The sequence below is a fragment of the Delphinus delphis genome, chromosome 7 (genome assembly GCF_949987515.2).
Source record: "Delphinus delphis chromosome 7, mDelDel1.2, whole genome shotgun sequence".
Classification (NCBI taxonomy): Eukaryota; Metazoa; Chordata; class Mammalia; order Artiodactyla; family Delphinidae; genus Delphinus; species Delphinus delphis.
The window spans coordinates 7,364,897-7,384,150 of NC_082689.1; the positions used below are offsets into that span (position 1 = coordinate 7,364,897).

The 19,254-nt window shown below is 40.7% G+C and overlaps 1 protein-coding gene across 4 annotated transcripts in view; it reads right to left on the bottom strand.

Annotated features, from left to right (window-relative positions):
* Positions 1–585: 585 nt before the first annotated feature.
* Positions 586–19,254, bottom strand: part of GIGYF2 (GRB10 interacting GYF protein 2) — a 126,355-nt gene continuing 107,686 nt past the window's right edge. For all 4 annotated transcript variants that reach the window (XM_060015918.1, XM_060015920.1, XM_060015917.1 and 1 more), the window contains 7 exons: positions 13,788–13,910; positions 10,881–11,093; positions 10,543–10,745; positions 9,226–9,380; positions 7,534–7,718; positions 6,607–6,754; positions 586–2,445 (listed from right to left, as the gene is read on the bottom strand). In XM_060015918.1, the coding sequence (XP_059871901.1) occupies positions 2,378–2,445; positions 6,607–6,754; positions 7,534–7,718; positions 9,226–9,380; positions 10,543–10,745; positions 10,881–11,093; positions 13,788–13,910 (1,095 nt within the window). In that variant the 3' untranslated portion in view covers positions 586–2,377. The remainder of the gene's footprint in view (positions 2,446–6,606; positions 6,755–7,533; positions 7,719–9,225; positions 9,381–10,542; positions 10,746–10,880; positions 11,094–13,787; positions 13,911–19,254) is intronic.

Below are 19,254 nucleotides of genomic sequence, written 5' to 3' on the forward strand. Positions count from 1 at the left end.
AGAGCTAAGAACATGGTTGCTCGAAGTGAAAGAGTGAGCAAATGGGAATGTGAAAATTGGTAGAACTGAGACAGAAACAAACATTCTTAGGAAAGAGTGGTTTCTTTCCACCATGTGGGAAATTCCTCAGGTAGAAGCAATGCTCCTGGTTAAGCTAATGGAATGTTCCATGACTAAAACGACGTTGCTCCCTGAAGTCTGCCTACCCCTCCCCCAAATGTTTGTGTTTTATTTTAAAATTTCCCCTGAACAAGCATACAATAGAATCTAGCTTGGAAGGTGTGGGCAGGCTCTGGAGGGGGCACCTTCAGGGGTGTGTGTCTGTGTTGTGAGGACAGGAGACGATCTGCAGGTCAGCAGAAAGGGGCAGAGGAGGAAAGACATTTAATCAACTTACCCACGTTTACCTTGACCTCTACATTCTCAAATACAGAACCAAGTCAGCGTTCCATAGCCTGCCAGAGAAAGCCACAGCTGCGTCCATGTCTTGGGTGCTCACTTGTCTGGAGCTTTTCCATGGTGCCAAGAAGATGGTTTGGTGGAAAACTCAGCCTTGACAAGGGTGAGTACAAGAAGTGTACTCAGATAAAATACCACCAGGTTTTATTTAAGTTCCTTTTTATTTTCCTCCACACTGGCAAAAGTTCCGAGGGAGCTTAAAGTTTTGTAAACATTTTAACTATCCCTCTTCCCCACCCCCCACTTTTGAATTTACAAAGCAAAGGAGAGCAGGAGCCCCAATTTTTAATGGTTCCCCATCTCCTCATGCTATTTGATCCAAAAACTATGTACAAGTCTGTAGCAGTCTCTGTATAGTTATTGTACATGTTTAAGAGGGAGGGAGGCAAAAAGGGACAGGGAGAATGGTGATCCAAAAGAATAAAAACAGAAACCCAAATATAATCATCCAAAACCAAACTGCTCTCAGAGCAACTCCAGCCTTCTTCGGGCAATGATGACAGAAAGAAAAGGCGCTCTACCAGGAGCCACCCGAACCACAGCACTTCTTGCACAGGGGCGGACGGTCCAAAGGCTCCAGACCAAAGTGTGATTGGCAATTCCAGGTGATGTTCTGTGGGGGGTTGGCAGAGGCAGGAAGAGTATTGTTTATAAATAGGGCTTGAATACATTTTATATCTGAAGTGAAGGGGTATTATGAGGCCACAACCAGAAACCAGAACCAGGCTTCTCTCTCCTGTTCTCTCCCATCCCCTCCAGCCCACTGCAATCTCCTGTATAGTGGTTTCCATGGATGAAGGTCTTAAAGATGGTCAGGTTTTGTATGTTCTTTTTTCAGAAAAGGCAAGCAACTTGCCATTCCAGAATCTTTAAACAAAACCTTTCGGGGCCACAGCAAGACACACACGCAATGCTCTGAGGAAGCAGATGAAATTCCGGGCTTTTATCAGAAGCAGAAGTTTATCCCTATCCAAAATGAAATTACACATATTCATACATATGGTAAAGATCCTAACTGCCTCTTAAACGAGACAAATTTTCAGCAGAAAGGCCCAAAACAAACTGGTCCTAGTCCTCTGAAGTAAAAATATTTATGGGAAAAAATCCGTTTTTGTAAGAAAGAAAAATTAAAAATAAGTCCCTCTCCCAGGCCACAGGGCTTCCTTTGTCCAATCAGGTTGGAGTATGCCAGGGGAGAAGTCAGCTTGCTTGGAAGTCACTATCTAATGAAGAAAAAACATGAATCCTTTCTCTGAAAGGATGCTCAGAAAGAAGAGGCGAGGGGTGTGCAACATCAAACCAATCAATCTAAACTCCATCCCACTCAGGGCCTCTTTGATGCAATCCCAGAGTTAGCAGCGGCAATGCAACCTTCAGACTGGAAGAGCTCTCACTGTGTCTCTGTCGGACACTCAAATCACAGTCCATGGGCGTTTTTGTTGCTGGCCAATGTCTGTTACCATTAACTCTCTTCATGATTGCACCAGTCAGACCCCATGCCCATTTTTTTTTGGGGGGGGGGAGGGGAGAAGGAGAAGAAAAACAAAATAGAAGGAAAAAAGTGACAAGAGAAAGTAAATTGCTATTGGCAGATCCCAATACACTTTCTGGGAGACAGTAGGTGAAATCACGGCACAGTAAACACGTCTGCCCAAAATCAGCCTTGTTGGGGAGTAATCCCAACTGCCACCCCCAAGACACAGGGTCTGGTCCACTTATCTACAGTCTGAGATGCTCACCAACAAAAATGGTTTAAAGAATCTTGGACACAAAGGGCTGGAAGAAAAAGCCTGAGATGATCGGTTCTGTGATTTGTTGCAGTGATAAAGAGTATATGGTGAGTAAGTGTCGTGTCCAAAGGTGCAGAATCCATGGTCAGCAGAGAAAAGAGGGAAGGCCAGTCCGCTCTGGCAGGTGCTCAGTAGTCATCCAAAGTCTCGATTTCACCCATATTGAGTCGCTCCGATGAAGCATTGACTGAAAACCCTGCAGGGAAAAATTGGCAACGAGTGACTGACCACACCCAGACAACCATGTGGCTCAAATTCTAGGCAGGCAGCTGGAATTTTAGTCTCCTGTTTTTGAGCACACAAATAGGGATACTAAAAGGAGGGAGAAGAAAGGATAAAAGTCAATGTAATGGTTTTTTTGCCCTTCCAATTAGACATTCTATTTTTATATGTTTTATCTTAAGGTTCTGATATAATTTAATTAGGGAGGAAACACACACACACACATAAACCCAGCACCACTGCTTAAAAAGAACTGCAAACCACTGCCTTAGAGAGTCCTGAGTAGAGCCTGGGTTTTAAGTGTGTTTTAAGGGCCAGGTTGGCTAGGGGGGAAGTTCATTCAGAAGGTGTACCTTAAAAGAATGGGGCAGGGGGAGGGCAGGAGTAACACACTAAGTACTTCGTAACCACTCGACCAAATGACTGTGAAATGTGAGTGGGAATAACACTATTGGGTTGGCCAAAAATTTCGTTTGGGTTTTTCCATAAGATGTTATAGAAAAACCCAAATGAACTTTTTGGCCAACCCAATACTTCAGCCCCATTCGCTATCGGGAATACTTTGGGTCCAAAACTTTGTCAAAGTTCTGGTCAAGAGATTTTGCTTTCAGTGGTAGGAGGCTCCAGGGAAGACCCACTACAAGATCCTTAGAGCCCTCAGATGTTCTTCCTATCACAGAGCAGACAGCACAGAAACATTGAACTACTTTATTCGACTCAATCTACTCTAGGTAGACCAGCAAAGGGAAGGATTTCATTCAGCAATATTAACTGACTGAAGTGCAATCTGGTTTAGAAAAAGCAGCACTAGCACAGCCACTGAAGGCGACAGGCAGCACTTACAAACACTACTGAGGTCTGGAAACCTAATGCCATCAGCACGTGTAATTTTTCAATGAACTCCATGATCAGAGATTGATAAAAAGTACTATTAACAAGGCCTCTTTGAAATGAGTGATTCTCAGAAAGCTTTCAGTTCATCCACCCTAAATTAAATCCCAAACTGTTTCAGCTGCTATTTGAATATCAAAAAGTAAACAGGCGATGCTCTCCAGTCTAAAGGCAGTTCTGTTAATATTGAGTTTTCTGCCCCCTCCTTTTTGTTCTTTAATGTTCAAGTTTTCAAATACACATTTTAAATGTACCAATAATAAACAAAAAAATGCCTTACATAATAAAAATAGCTTAATTACATTACATTCTTGATTCCAAAATATCATGACTTGAAAAAATAAACACGCCTATTTATTAACCAAGGAAGCTGTGGTACAAGCTGCTTACAAGGCCTCCTACTGGGAGAGGCTAGGATTCCAAATCCCAACCTGAGTTCTACCCCTCAACTGTGTTCCCATAACCTGCAAGATTTTTTCCCTTGAAAATAATGAAAGGCTTAGTGTTCATATTTGAAAATAACAGTTAATTAGGTAAGTGCAAAAACCTAAAGACCAAACAGTTTATGAAATGAACTATTACTCTATTCTGAAGCAGGTTTTTCTTTGACTTCACATATATCTCAAGAACAAATGAAATGTGATAAAAACAATAATGAGCCACATGAAATAAAAGTGGGAATGTAACAAAAACACAAACTAAATCAATTTTAGTCATACAAACACAGGAAGGGAAAAGAAGCCTGGGGCCAAACAAAGTTAAGTATTCGCTGCTATAATATGACGATTACCGGGCTGGGCTTTTAGCAGACATGGTCTCATTTACCTGTCCAAAAAACCAGTAAGGAGGGCACGTCTCCTCCCCACTGGACAGAAGGGGGAGCTCTGGGATATAATGAGACCCCATGCAATACAAATGAGGATGTAAGCCCAATATGCCCAGCTCTAAAGACTATATTAGGTTCAGAACAACAGACTCCCACTCACATAATTTCTGTAAGGTTTGGGAGACTGTTTCTATAAGGAAAGTATGACTGGTGAAAAAATGGTATTGTGTGTGTGTATTTCTCATATCCAAGTACAGGATGCTGGCTCACAATGGCACTTGGTAGCTCTAAAAACTAGAAGAAAACACAAGAGTACAATGGAGGACATGATCATTAAAATGAAGCTGGAATCTCTCTGAAGGTTTGTTTTAGAAGCAAAATTCTCTTTTGATCAACGACCACTTTCTCAATGGATACTTTGGGGTCAAATTAATGGATACTTTGGGGTCAAATTTGAAGCTGTTTTCCCATTATGTGCATGGGGAACTTGTGACTGATGGATGTTTGTTAATTTTTCTTAATCTATAAGTCAATAAGGCATATATCAATTAAAAACAATAATAAATGGATATGAGTAGGTAAGGGGCAGAAATTATCAGATGAATTTCCAGAGGAAAGTTTAGTTCAGCAGAAATTCTCATTAAATGGTGCAAGCAAGAGCCCACCCAAGTGAGCTTCTTCAGTATTTTGTTGAACAGTTTTACTTCCCTTATATTTAATTTTTTTTTCTTCCCTTTCAAGATACATATTCCTTAAAACTCTATTCCTAGAATGACCTATGTCTCATTCCCTTGAAGGGGGATTTTAAGTCCCTTTCTTTCTTAGGTCTATAAGAGGAGATGGGGTCAGATCAGATATTTAATCCAAAAACCTTTACCTCATTTTCAGAGGAACCTTTTCCCTGAGAACCTTTTCCCCCCTCCCCCCACAGCTAAATAGCGGGGGATTCTTAGCTAGAGCTCACAACCAGAACTGAAGGAACACTCTTAAATCTACATTCACCTATCTCTGTCAAAACTGGATAAATTTTGGACTGTTCCATCCATCCTTAACATAAACTTCCAAGACATGCAGAAGAAAACAAAATTTCGCCAGATCTCTAGGTTTCCGAAGCCAGCTTGCAGAGCACCAGTTCCCGAGGGCAATCCTCAAAGCTGGGTTTCTGTTACTGATATTTTGATTTCTCCAGCGCAGGAAACCTCTGAAGTATGGATACTACCAAGGGCAGAGCAATCTACCTCTTGCTGTGCTATCAGCTCTTTCATCTCTGTATCATGCCTCCTAGTCACTTCACACTCAATCTACCCAACACTTAAACACTGCATCATTCCCCCGTAAGCCTGCTCCACTTTCCAGGGCTCATCATTTTAGCAAAAGGGCAACTCTTTTCATCCGGCTGCCCATACCTTTCCATTCTCCTTGTCCATCCCCTAAATTTCTAAAATCCATCTAACTCCTCTCCATCTCCACTGCCAAAACCCTATTCCAGGCCACCGGTATCTTTCATCTGGTCTATACTGCAGCCTCCTAACTTTTCTGCCTGATTTCCCAATCTGCCACCTTGGCCAATATAACCATTCTATTCCAGACAACACAGTTTTATAATAGCCTATTCTACATTCATAAATAGAGAATAATATTAATTTCATCATTGCCTGTGAGGTTGTTAGGGCCAACTTAAGAAACACAGGTGGCCCATCAGCTTTGCCTATGCTGTTTATTATTCCAGAAACACCATTCCCTATCCTTCCTGTCTTTCAAAGCCCCAATTCAGGTGTCACCTTTTCCCCAAGGAAAAGGCTGCTCTGTATGAAGACACTGGTCCTCAATGTTAGATAAGAGTAGCCATGGGTAACACAGAAGAGTGAAAACAGGCCTGCTCTGAAACCCCAGCTGCACTGCTAAATGCTGTGTGACTCTGGGAAATGTCTTAAATCCTCTAGGCCTTGGTTTACTCATTGGTAAAGCTGGAACATCACCTCATAATGCAGGATAATTATGAGAATTGTATTATACACACAGTGAATGTCAACAAATACTGGTTCTTTTCTGTGAACATGTGACTGGATTTATGGTCTGCTTCCACACAAATCAGCATTTTAAATAACTTTTTCTGTTGTCCATTAGTATTATTTTCCAACTAAACTGAAAGTTTTTTTTAAAGAAATTCATGTTAGATATGAAAAAAGACTTTAAAACTGAAGGCACCGCACAATGTATTACTTTTCTTACTCCCTGTAGCACATGAGGCATAGCTCCTGCACTGAGATGCCCAGTAAATACTGACTACTAACTTTGAACTGGTCAAAAACATTTATTTTTTATAAGAAGTATTTCCCTTCATGAAAAACATTCCACCATGGGACTCACATATAATCTCCCACCAACACCCAGCTAAGACATTAGGCCTGTGCTCACCTAATAAACTGGGATCTGCTCGGACCATCTTCTGCTTTTTCTTCTTCTTGCCACTTTGTACAGCTTCAAAATTAGACTGTTGGTTGTTGCTTTGATTGGTCTGAAATACTGAATGGAGTGCACTGTGGTTCATCCCCCACACAGAGTCCTGTAAAACGAGATAGCACAACTGAGGTTACATGGTGGATACAGGCTTGGCCCACTCCGAGGAAATGGTTGACCTGGGTCTCACCTTACCAAGGATGAGTTTAAAAACAGAAAGCCGACCGTGGATTCTGGTAATAACGAAACTAAGAACAGTCCACTGAGGCATGCTTTCCCTTCATTTAGATTCAGACATCCCACTTGAGCTCTGTCTCCACAAGGCCCGTCCTGGTAACTCCAGGTGTCCACACTGCTGTGACAGCACAGCTGTCAAAACCTCTCCAGATATACATGGACTCTGTATCATCCACTAGGAATTGGCTCTTTGGTAATCCACACCTCTCACCTACTCAAAGTGGAAGGTTCCTTTGTTCTCTGGGGCCCATCAACAACGTGTGAAATGTCTGACAGGTTATAGTACTGTCAGTACTGGGTACCAGTGGATCCTGAGCAGCAGAGAGCTAACATTTGTAAGTTTTAACTATTTAAAACCAAATTTATGGTCTATGACAAGTTGGAATTTGCAATTTGACAGAGGCACTTATATGAATCAAGAACAATGGGGCTGATATGCCTAACAGAGAATGAATGGCTATATTTGCTAATTCACAAAGGTCTCTGGACACTGAATTTGAAAATATCAAGTCCACCATGTTTTAAAAGGTTCCAGTCACGTGATATACAAAAATGGGAACATTGTTCTAATTTTCATTTCTCTGGCTGCTCAACATTTCAAGACATTAACACTCACAAGGGCACTGCACTCACTCTGCTGCCTCATACCTGCTGCTGCGGCGGCGGCTGTTGCTGCTGCGGCTGCCGCTGGCTGGCTTTCTGTTTGGCGCGGCGCTCCAGGAACTGCTTGGCAAACTCCTTGGCCTCAGAGGTATCTCCTAAATAGGCCCTAATGTAATCATGGACCTCATAAGGAGATTCTACTTCTTTCAGGAAAGAAACAAATGTGGGAACTGTAATATGAGAGGAAACAAGACATAAAGAGTAACAATGAAATATCACACAGAAGAGATCAGTTTCAGTTTTTAATATATTTTAACACCCAATACAGACATTAATGATGGAGACTTGAAAGGCATGTAGCTATTATGTTAAATATTCTTCAGTCTCCTCTGGAGTAGTAGTGGGGGGGACCCACTATCACTGCAATGCCCCAAATCATGTGAAATAGCACAGAGACAAAGATACCATGCATGTTTAGTTTCACTAAACGTTATTTTGGTAGAAACTAAATCATGTTGATCGAAACAACTGTCTGTCTAAGGCTAAAGTCATCTGGGGATTCATTTCTTTTTCCCTTAAATTCAATCAGTATTTATTAAGTGTGATAATGTGGGGAGGCACCACAACAGATACTGAAGATATAGGCATAGCCTCCTTTCACTTCACTGAGATATCCTAAGTTTACAAGAAAAATGGAACATGAAGCAGTGTGGTGCAGGAGAAAAGCACAAGTATCAGAGTTAGACAGACATGGGTTTAAAACCTGATTCTGAAATTTGCTGACTGTGTGACCTTGATGAGTTACTTAACCATTCTGAGCCTCTGTTTCCTAATTTATAAAATGGGGATAACATCACCTACATTGTAAACGTATGTCATAAAATTACTGCAAAAATTAGATACCTAGGATAACACATGTTAACCCCTATAAAGTGCCTAGTACATGGTAGGTGCTTAATGGATGGTAGCCATTGCTATTTTTCACTACTCTTTTCTCTGGCTCGAGCGGACCATTGGTTATTGTTACAATGTTACAAAGGAACCCTTCAATTCCTTTACTGCTCTGTTTTTAAAAGATTCTTGGTTTTAGAAAAGACATCAGAGGTGGACTAGTTCAACAAAGCCCATGAGTTATGGGAATCCCTTCCACACCAAGCTGGAGGGTAAGGGAAAGACTCACTTCCATCTAAGGCTGATAATTCTTCTTTGTGAACAACTAACAATTAGCAAGTTTTTCTTCAAATTGAGCTGAAATCTTTTCACTTGCATACATTATGGGTCTTAGCTTTATCCTACACAAAATAAGTCTACTTGCTCTGTCACATGATTCCCACCCCTGCCCCCAAAGGCAGGAAGGGAAAAACCTCACATCACCTCAGACTTCTCTTGCCCAGGCTGACCTCTGTCCCCACTATAACAGTTACTCTCCTTTGTCCATCTGGCAATGCCCCCCATAAAATGAGCAGTATGGAACTATGACCTCTTCTTCCCTGTACATTATAAGACAGCCTAAGATAGCATCTACTTTTTGGTAACCACTGATAACCTATTTCAGCATAGTATTATAGAACTTTTCTATAATACTATTAAAGAGTCAAGTTCCTATGGTAGGTGCAGGACTTGACCTCCATCAGATTTCACCTCCTGAGTGTTGGCCCATCATCATTCCAATTTTCTAACTCTTTGTGGGTCCTGCTCTGCCATTCCACATGCTGGGTTTCCCTCCCCAATTCTTACCATCCAAGTTATTTGCCGTATTAAGGGCATGAAGCATCTGTTCACACCACTGGGTAAATCCATCTTGGGCTTTATTTACTCCCTGAAAGAGCTTCAGCAATTTTTCTTCTTCTTCTACTTTCTTATTCTGCCGGTTAGACACACCTACAGATTTACTAAAGCAAAACAATAGGGCGATATTATATTCCCAGAAACTGTTGCTATATGATTATACTCTAACACCATAAATAGACAATGTCTTGGCAACACCGGATGGCTGTCCAGCAATCCAATTCTTGGCTCCAAAAATGAAAACAAACAAACAAACAACAACAAACCCGAAATAAAAAAACTGAAATACTGGGGGTGGGGGTGGGGTTACTCAATACCCCTTAAAATCTAGCCTCAGTTAATACATTCTAGTTTGTGAATACAGGGCTTCTTTTCAGAGAAATTATTAAATGTTCCCCTATGTGTCCTTCAGTAAGACTTTAAATTTTGCTAAGCCTCAGTTTCCTCATCTGTAAAATGGTACTAATACTTCTTTGGGTTATCAAAAGGAATAATGATACTATATGCAAAGGCCTAGAGCACAGTGCCTGGCAAAAATGCTCAATAAACTGACATTTAGTGTCCTATTCATAACACATTAAGCCCTCAATCAAGAAGAAATACTCTGACAACACTACCATTTATTAAGTAGTTACTATGTGCCAGGCACTTTACTAACTACTTCACATGTATTCATTTAACCTTTAGAACCATACCCATGAAGTTATTATCTTCATTTTATAGATGAGGGAACTGAGGCTCAAAGAGGTTCCCTCTTGCCCAAGGTCACACAGCTAATAAGTGGTAGTGCTGGGATTTGAGTTGATGTATTTAACATTAAAACCCATGTTCGTTCAATAAAACTGTATACTAAGGAAAGAAAGATGAATGTAAAATGTAACTAATTTATCATAAAAATAAAATGGTTTTAGTGTTTATAATACTCATAGTATAAGTAACTTAAAAATATAAATTTAGAGAAAAACGCTAAAATCTAGAGAATACCTTGGTGAAATATTCCACAGCAATAACAAAAATATTAAGTGGTTACCATGTGACAGGCAATGGACTAAGTGTCCAGCAACCAAAGGAGCTCCTAGTATAATATAGATGTGTTTCCACAGGGAAGAAAAGCAATCATCAAACTATGACCTCACATGGTAGGATACAGGTGAAAATAAGTAAAAACTAAATAACTACCTTTCTCTGGCCACCCCATATCCTACTCCTCACACGCTGCTTCCCCCAACCCACCAAAGAGCATAGGTTGATCATTTTGAGCCCTACCTGAGACTGGCGTTTTTATTTTTGTTTGTTGAATTCCTGGGTCCCACCTCTTTCACTGCATCATCCCAGAATCCCATGTTGGAATTTTTAGTGTCAGCATTACTCCAGATACTACTGACTAGGTCAGATGCCCACTGGTTAGGGGGACCAGCATTTATAGAGCCCCAGACAGAATTCCCAAGGCTGGTGTGCAGGTTGGAATGCTGTTAAAGAAAAGGAGACAAATAATTACAGTTAACAATATTAAAAAGATAAAAAGGGAGTCCACAAAAGTTAGGAAAGATAACTTAACTTATAACACCAGTCCACACAGTGACTGCTTAGGAAAATGAACCCACCGGATTATTCCGGGCTCTGCTGGGTTGCTGGTGCTGCTGCTGCTGCTGCTGCTGCTGCTTCTGCATTTGCCTGGCTTCTTCCTGTTGTATCTCCAGAAGGGACTTTGCAGTACCTGCGGGTTTGCTGACATTCCCCCACCCTGAGAGTTTCTGCTGTTGCTGCTGTTGCTGCTGCTGGAGAGCTTTCATCAATTCCCTCTGCTGGCGCCTCTGCTGCAGGCACAGAAACAGAAGGCAACTCAGGATTCCGTTGTTTAAAAAAATAGTTACAAATGTCCAGTATACTAAATGGAATGTAAATACATAGCAGCTATATGAAATTAAACACCATGACAGAGTTAACTCCTCTACTGCAAATAAAGATGTAAACTGCCAGAAGTACTAACAGGAGAATAAAAAGAAACTAAGAATTACTTCTTAAAAATTAAGTAGGGCTTTTGGTTAAGCATAAAGGCAAAATATATGTTTACTTCCAAAGCCCTACCAAAATGACAGAAAAAATTTTTTTTCTAAAGCATAAACCTTAAGGACAAAGAGAATAAAATAGACTTTAAAAGCTGGAAAGCAGGCAGATAAAGACAGCCAATATAACAGACCCAGTAAGTTGAAACCTAAGTAAAGGAAGCTCAGAAACAGGCCAATTCACAGAAAAAGCTCAGGAATTAGAGGTAGGGGTATCTCACATAGAAGAAGACAGGCTGAAGGTCTGTAAAAAGCAGCACGGAGACCCTGACTACCTCCCCAACCCAAAGCAGTTAACAGCTATCCCTCTCTCCCCAGAAGAAAATTAAAACTTTCCATTTTAAAGAGGCTGAACCAGATTAGCGGATTAGTCTATAGGAAAGCTGACCCAGGACAAGAGAATACACCTACAGATACCAACAGATGGTGGGACTCCAACAGAACAGACCATTACAGAGACCACTACGGAAAAGCCCAGCAAGGTGCTGTATATACCAGAACCTCCAAACAGCTTTTCTGTGCCTTATTCCTAAATATGAATGAATAGCCCAGGATCAACAAACACTTGACAGAGCTTCTAAGATGAAAGCCAAAGACCAAATCAAACAAAATTCTGTGGAAACAGAAACAAGACAAGGGAAAATAGGAGCTAGCTTTTTAAAATGCTATCAGTAAGTAATATTTTTAGAGGTAAGGTAGTGCAGTCAGTAAAACAAGAATAAGAGGCTATAAAAAGAAACACTTAGAGTAACAACATATGGACTCAGAACTTCAAAATAAGAGAACATACTTTAGAAGTTCAATAGAAGGACTGAAAGATAGGACTGAAGAAATACCCCATCAGAAAAGAGATGGAAAGCAGGAGAGAAAACCAGAATCAGTCCAGGAGGGCAACATGCAGATGACAAGAATTCGAGAAAAACAGAGCACCTGTGCAGCAAGCCAAGCGTGCGTTCAGATCTGAACAGATCACAGGGTCCTGGAAAGGACACCTCCAGGCAAAGAATGGAACAGAATTGTCATAGGTTTTCCCTACGTGAGAAATACGTATGGAGTGGCATTTTATACCTTTTGAAGAGTGTAGGAAGACTTAAGAGTTCAAAGAAAATTAATCAAATAAAAACACAAGGCAATTATTAACTTCTAACAGACAAAAATATGAACAAGAAAAGACCTGTGATTTCAACTCTGATGACCACTATTATTATTTGTAAGCAGAGACCAAAATTACTGGAACAATTTCTAGCCTTGAAGGGGGAAGATATATTCTGCTCTGCATTCAGCTGTTAAACTTTTAGAAAAGAGAGATGATTTCAGAGAAAGTTCAGTCTATTTTTTTATTTTAAGAGGGTGGGAAATAAGATAATTTTTTAAGGTGAAGCAACATTTTAACCTACTGGATGATATCATGCACACTACATGGTAAACTTGTACAGACAATTCCCGGGGCCTTCAGTGAACCACACCACCGAGACCAGAATGACAGCTTGCATTCGCGAACAACTTGACTGCTCTGCCTCAAATTATATCCACATAAATCACTTTCTTCAAGACTCTGCTACCTCATGCCACCTTTTGAGAGAGGCCTTCCCAGACAGCACTACCTAAAACTAGACAATCACTACTACCACCAATACTAGCCCCAACTCCCAACCCTCTCTCTATGCCTCTCCTCACTTTATTGTTCTTTCTGACACATATTGCCTCTAGAACTCCATGATTTACTTAATTTTTATTATCCATGTCCCCTCAACCAAAGGTAAGCTTTATGAAGGCAGAGAATTTTGTCTGTTTTAGACTCAGCTATATCCCCAGACTGAAACTGTAACTGAGTAGCAACTATGTGATGGACAGATGGATGGATGGGTGGGTGAATATGGCACCTAATGGCATGCTGAGCCAAACCATTTTCCTTATTTTCTCTCTTCTATCAAGAACTGTGCTCTGCTGCCCCCTCCCCAACCCCTTTCACTCTTCTGTATCCTTCCTATCCTAATGAGGAACTGTAGGATACAGACTTACAGGCAGAGAGGCGTTATTTCTGTCATATTTTAAGTTTTTCTAGGTTAGTCAGAAAACCCAATACCCTTTAGGGAAAAAAGTATTCTACATTCTAAGCATCAAATTTATAAAAGGATATCTGCATAAAACTCACCCCCAATTTTGAAACACCCAAGTAACTTTTATTTACGAGCTATTCTCTCAAGAGCTATGGTTAAAATGTTTAAGGTAACTGAACATTTATGTATCCAATCTTAATGTTATTCCTATGAGATCCTTCATACTTGCTAGAGACCATATTACAGGATAAAGAGGTGAATAACACATATCCAATTCAGACACACAGCAGCTCTGACAATAATAGTTATCTTTAGTAGCCACTCATCCATGATGCACACTAGCTATTCACTGACTGTCTAGATCACTGTTACTTTTAAAACTTACCTCCTCTCGAAGTTGCCGTTCTCGTTCCTCTTCTAGTTTTTGGATTTCAGCCAATGATAGTGTTGCCTGGGACTGACATGCTGTCGTATTGGACTGCTGGCCCCATGTTGAAGAAGAGGGAAGCTAACAAAAAAGGAAGGCAAACGAGTTCATGAGGAAACATGTACAGGAAACAAAGGGGCAATAATGCATTAAGTACAGCCAGAACATTCATGTTTCTTTCAACTCCATTTATAACACCCAATTCAAATTTCCTTCTTCAATCCTTTTACGTACTACTCTCCCAGTCAGTCTGCTTTTACGTAATTTTTTTGTCACAAGATTATTTTAAAACAACTTAAGTACATCAATACACTTTTATTTGATCTACCATTACGAAACTGCAAATTTGTTACACCTGGCATTGACATATACACCAATATACAACCATAAAGAGAAAGAAGTAAACAAAAGAATCACTAAGTTTTTAATCCAAGGAGGTAATAAAGGACAAGATATGCTACTTTCCAATGAAAGTAGCAAGGGCAAGATTTGTGAAGGGAGAGCTGAGGTGGGCAGCTGAGGAAAGATGCCAGGCACAGTTTTCTATCAGTCTTTCATGAAAGGGAGTTAACCAGGCTGTGCCTTCTAGTAGTGAGCACTAAGCTGGTTTTAATCAATAATTCTATTTTTCCTATGCCTTAAAATTATCAACTAAAATAAAGTGTAAATATATGAGTCCTGAATACTTTAGTGTTCTCAAAAGCTTGATTATTTCTAGGGGAATCCCTTGGCCTTTCTGGGCCAGAAGAAAGATACACTCTAATTTTGAGACATCTTAAGGCTCTTAAAAGCAAACAAAAACCAAATCTAACCAGACTTAAAATATGTTTAATAGAAACAATACATGAGCATGGATGGATCAAAACAAACAAAATGCCAAACAGTCCCAAAAAAGAATGGCTCTTCAGTAGGAATCTCTAAAACTGGAACTGATGCGATACGAGTAAAAACAGTTTAAACTGTCACTGATGTTACCAGACAGCTCTCCAAATGAGTACCCTCAACACTACCGAACATAATAGATCCTTTAACATTTTTTGCCCAATGATGGGTAGTACCGGCATTTCTCTCAAAATGCACCTGTGCTAGGGTAGGAGAGGGGTACAGGAGGCAGCTAAGAGAGAAAGATGGGGGACTAAGTAGGCAAAGTTGAGCACAAATGAACTCTTTTTCTCCACAGGAAATGACACGTTTTGGAAAGCACTATCAAGATCAAACCTGGCAGCAGATCTCAAACCTGGTGGCATCACCTGGAGGACCCGTAAAAATGTAGATGCCCCAGCCCCACACTCAAGGAATCAAAAGACCCAAAGGTAAAGCCAACCAATTCGCATATTTTTGTAATTCTGATGCAGTCAGAACCAGCAACCACTGATGCTGTCGAAAATCTCAGTGGCTGTATCACCCCGCGGTACCCAGAAACCAATCGCCAGTCCTCTTCAGCAGAAACTCAGCCAGCATCAAGGACAGATTCACTGCCTCCTGAAATGGCCTATTCCTCTTTCAAAAACCTCTGAAATCCTCCTATATTTTGTGCCAAAGTATACTTCACTGTACTTTTTGCTCATGATTCATGAGTCTGCTCTCTGGAGTAATGCAGAACAAATCTAAGTCTTTTTTCACATGACAGACAAACGTCTGCAGATAGCTATCAATTTCCCTTAAATCTTATTTGTACATAAGAAATAATACCCCATCACTCCATCAACATTGCCTCAGGGCATTTTCCAGTTCAACCAACATCCTGTACTGCCCACTCAGAGAACTGAAGTTTGTCAATCACGCTTTTCATAACAACTCTTTCCCAAGTCAGAAGCAAACAGTTGGGAATTTGGTACATTTTCTGCCCGCTGAATGTCTAATTATACTTTGCTGATTTAAAAAACATTACTTTTTTTTTTCCTGCCCTGACATTGCTACCTTACTTTTTCAACACTATTTTTGATAACATTTCTTTAAGAAAATCTGCTAAAACTCAGTAAGAACAGAGTCTGCAGTACCATGACCCACTCTCTCCCAACTGCTAGCTCAGCCAGACAGAAACACTACTTCAGATGAAGGCAGCAAAGAACACAGGCCTCCCTCTCTCCCCGTTAGCTGACAGTCAGTGGGCTGCCTTCCCGGGAAGTGCACGATATCAACAATTCTCATCCTGGCTCCAGCTACCTGTTGCAAAGGCTAAGCTACGGACAAACACAGCTGAGAGGAGAGGTGGCTCCCTTCTTATGCCTAGCCCCGACTTCTGGGATGGAAACTACACAGTGCTACAGAGACTACTAGGGCCCTGGCTGCCACTTTGAAAGGCAGAGGTTCCACCCCACCAGGAGAGGCAAGCCAAGAAGACCTGAGGCTACTGCCCCTCCCCCAAGGGCTCAATTCATAAAGCAGGCGCCATTGTTCCCAGCTCCAGAGCTGTGACTCTGGGACTTCTGTCTTGAAGCAGAGGTGGGTGGAACAGATTGGAATAGAGAGAGCTGCAGACCTCTTCCCAAAGGAACTGACTTCATTTGCAACAGAGTGTGGAGAGTGAGGAGTTCAACCCTAAGGGCACTTTCAAAAACAGTGGATGTTGCAGTGAAAGGCAAGGGGTTAACTGGTAGATTCACTGGAGATACAGGCTAAACTGTACTCTGCTTCTTTGTCTCAGAGAACCAAGCTAGAAGGAGTCTGCCTAGGGTCAGAACAAATCTCAAATATAAACCTCAGGAAGTACCTCTTCAAAAGAGCTTGAGTTTGATTGGATCAGGCTTTTGGAACATTTTATGCCCAAGGGTTCTTCTGAGAAGAGAATAATCCAGTTAGCAACTAGTGGAGTTTAACAGCCTAAATGTGGAACAAGACAGTCAAGGAGAGCCCAGCCCAAACCACTGTCAGCCCAGAGTGACTGTGAGCATACCCAATGCTGCATCCCCAGAGAAGCCCCAGCAGAGGCTTCACACTATTGGGGGAGAGGCGGGGAAGTTCACTAAATTAATCTAGCTAGCCACAAAACAAATAATAATAATGAGTGGGGGTGGAGGGAGGACCAGAACCCAGAACTGCTACAGTGCATTAGCAAGAAAGTATATCTATATACCAGGAAAAAAGCTGGCAATAGACACTGCCTGTGATAGTGAACGATCAGATGTCAGATTTAACAAAGACATCAAAGTCTTATAAATATGTTCAGAGAAGGAAACCATGATTAAAGGAGTAAAAGTAGACATGTTAACAATATCACATCAAATAAACAATATCAATAAAGATACAGAGGGCTTCCCTGGTGGCGCAGTGGTTGAGAGTCCGCCTGCTGATGCAGGGGACACGGGTTCGTGCCCCGGTCCGGGAAGATCCCACATGCCGCGGAGCGGCTGGGCCCGTGAGCCGTGGCTGCTGAGCCTGCACGTCCGGAGCCTGTGCTCCGCAATGGGATAGGCCACAACAGTGAGAGACCCGTGTACCGCAAAAAAAAAAATAATAATAATAATAATAAAGATACAGAGACTATTTTTTAAATAATCTATGAGATTAGAAATGAATTACAGGGGAAAAAACGTAAAAAACACAAACACAGAGAGGCTAAACGATACATTACTAAATAACCAAGAGATCACTGAAGAAATCAAAGAGGAAATCAAAAAATACCTAGAGACAAATTACAACAAAAACACGATGATCCAAAACCTATGGGATGCAGCAAAAGCAGTTCTAAGAGGGAAGTTTGTAGCAATACAAGCTTACCTCAAGAAACAAGAAAAATCTCAAATAAACAATCTAACCTTACACCTAAAGGAACTAGAGAAAGAAGAGCAAACAAAACCCAAAGTTAGCAGAAGGAAAGAAATCATAAATATCAGAGCAGAAATAAATGAAACAGAAACAAAGAAAACAATAGCAAAGATCAATAAAACTAAAAGCTGGTTCTTTTGAGAAGATAAACAAAATTGATAAACCATTAGCCAAACTCATCAAAAAAAGAGGGAGAGGACTCAAATCAATAAAATTAGAAATGAAAAAGGAGAAGTTACAACAGACACCATAGAAATACAAAGCATCCTAAGAGACTACTACAAGCAACTCTATGCCAATAAAATGGACAACCTGGAAGAAATGGACAAATTCTTAGAAAGGTATAAGCTTCCCAGACTGAACCAGGAAGAAACAGAAAATATGAACAGACCAATCACAAGTAAGGAAATTGAAACTCTGATTAAAAATCTTCTGACAGGGCTTCCCTGGTGACTCAGTGGTTAAGAATCTGTCTGCCAGTGCAGAGGACACGGGTTCGAGCCCTGGTCTGGGAAGATCCCACATGCCGCGGAGCAACTAAGCCTGTGCGCCACAACTACTGAAGCCTGCACGCCTAGAGCCCGTGCTCCACAACAAGAGAAGCCATTGCAATGAGAAGCCCGCACACCGCAACGGAGAGTAGCCCCCGCTCGCCACAAGTAGAGAAAGCCCGGGCGCAGCAACGAAGACCCAACACAGCCAAAAATAAATAAATAAAAATAAATTTATTTAAAAAAAAAAAATCTTCCAACAAACAAAAGTCCAGGACTGGATGAGTTCACAGGTGAATTCTATCAAACATTTAGAGAAGAGCTAACACCCGTCCTTCTCAAACTCTTCCAAAAAATTGCGGAGGAAGGAACACTCCCAAACTCATTCTATGAGGCCACCCTGATACCAAAGCCAGACAAAGATATTACAAAAAAAGAAAATCACAGACCAATATCACTCATGAATATACATGCAAAAATGCTCAACAAAATACTAGCAAACAGAATCCAACAACACATTAAAAGGATCATACACCATGATCAAGTGGGATTTATCCCAGAGACGCAAGGATTCTTCAATATATGCAAATCAATCAATGTGATACACCATATTAACAAACTGAAGAATAAAAACCATATGATCATCTCAATAGATGCAGAAAACGCTTTTGACAAAATTCAACACCCACTTACGATAAAAACTCTCCAGAAAGTGGGCAGAGAGGGAACCTACCTCAACATAATAAAGAACATATACAACAAACCCACAGCAAGCATCATTCTCAACGGTGAAAAACTGAAAGCATCAGAAACAAGACAAGGATGTCTACTCCCACCACTATTATTCAACATAGTTTTGGAAGTCTTAGCCATGGCAATCAGAGAATAAAAAGAAATAAAAAGAATCCAAATCAGAAAAGAAGAAGTAAAACTGTCACTGTTTGTAGATGACATGATGCTATACATAGAGAATCCTAAAGATGTTACCAGAAAACTACTAGAGCTAATCAATGAATTTGGTAGACTAGCAGGATACAAAATTAATGCACAGAAATCTGTTGTATTCCTATATACTAATGACGAAAAATCTGAAAGAGAAATGAAGGAAACACTCCCATTTACCATTGCAACAAAAAGAATAAAATACCCAGGAATAAACCTACCTA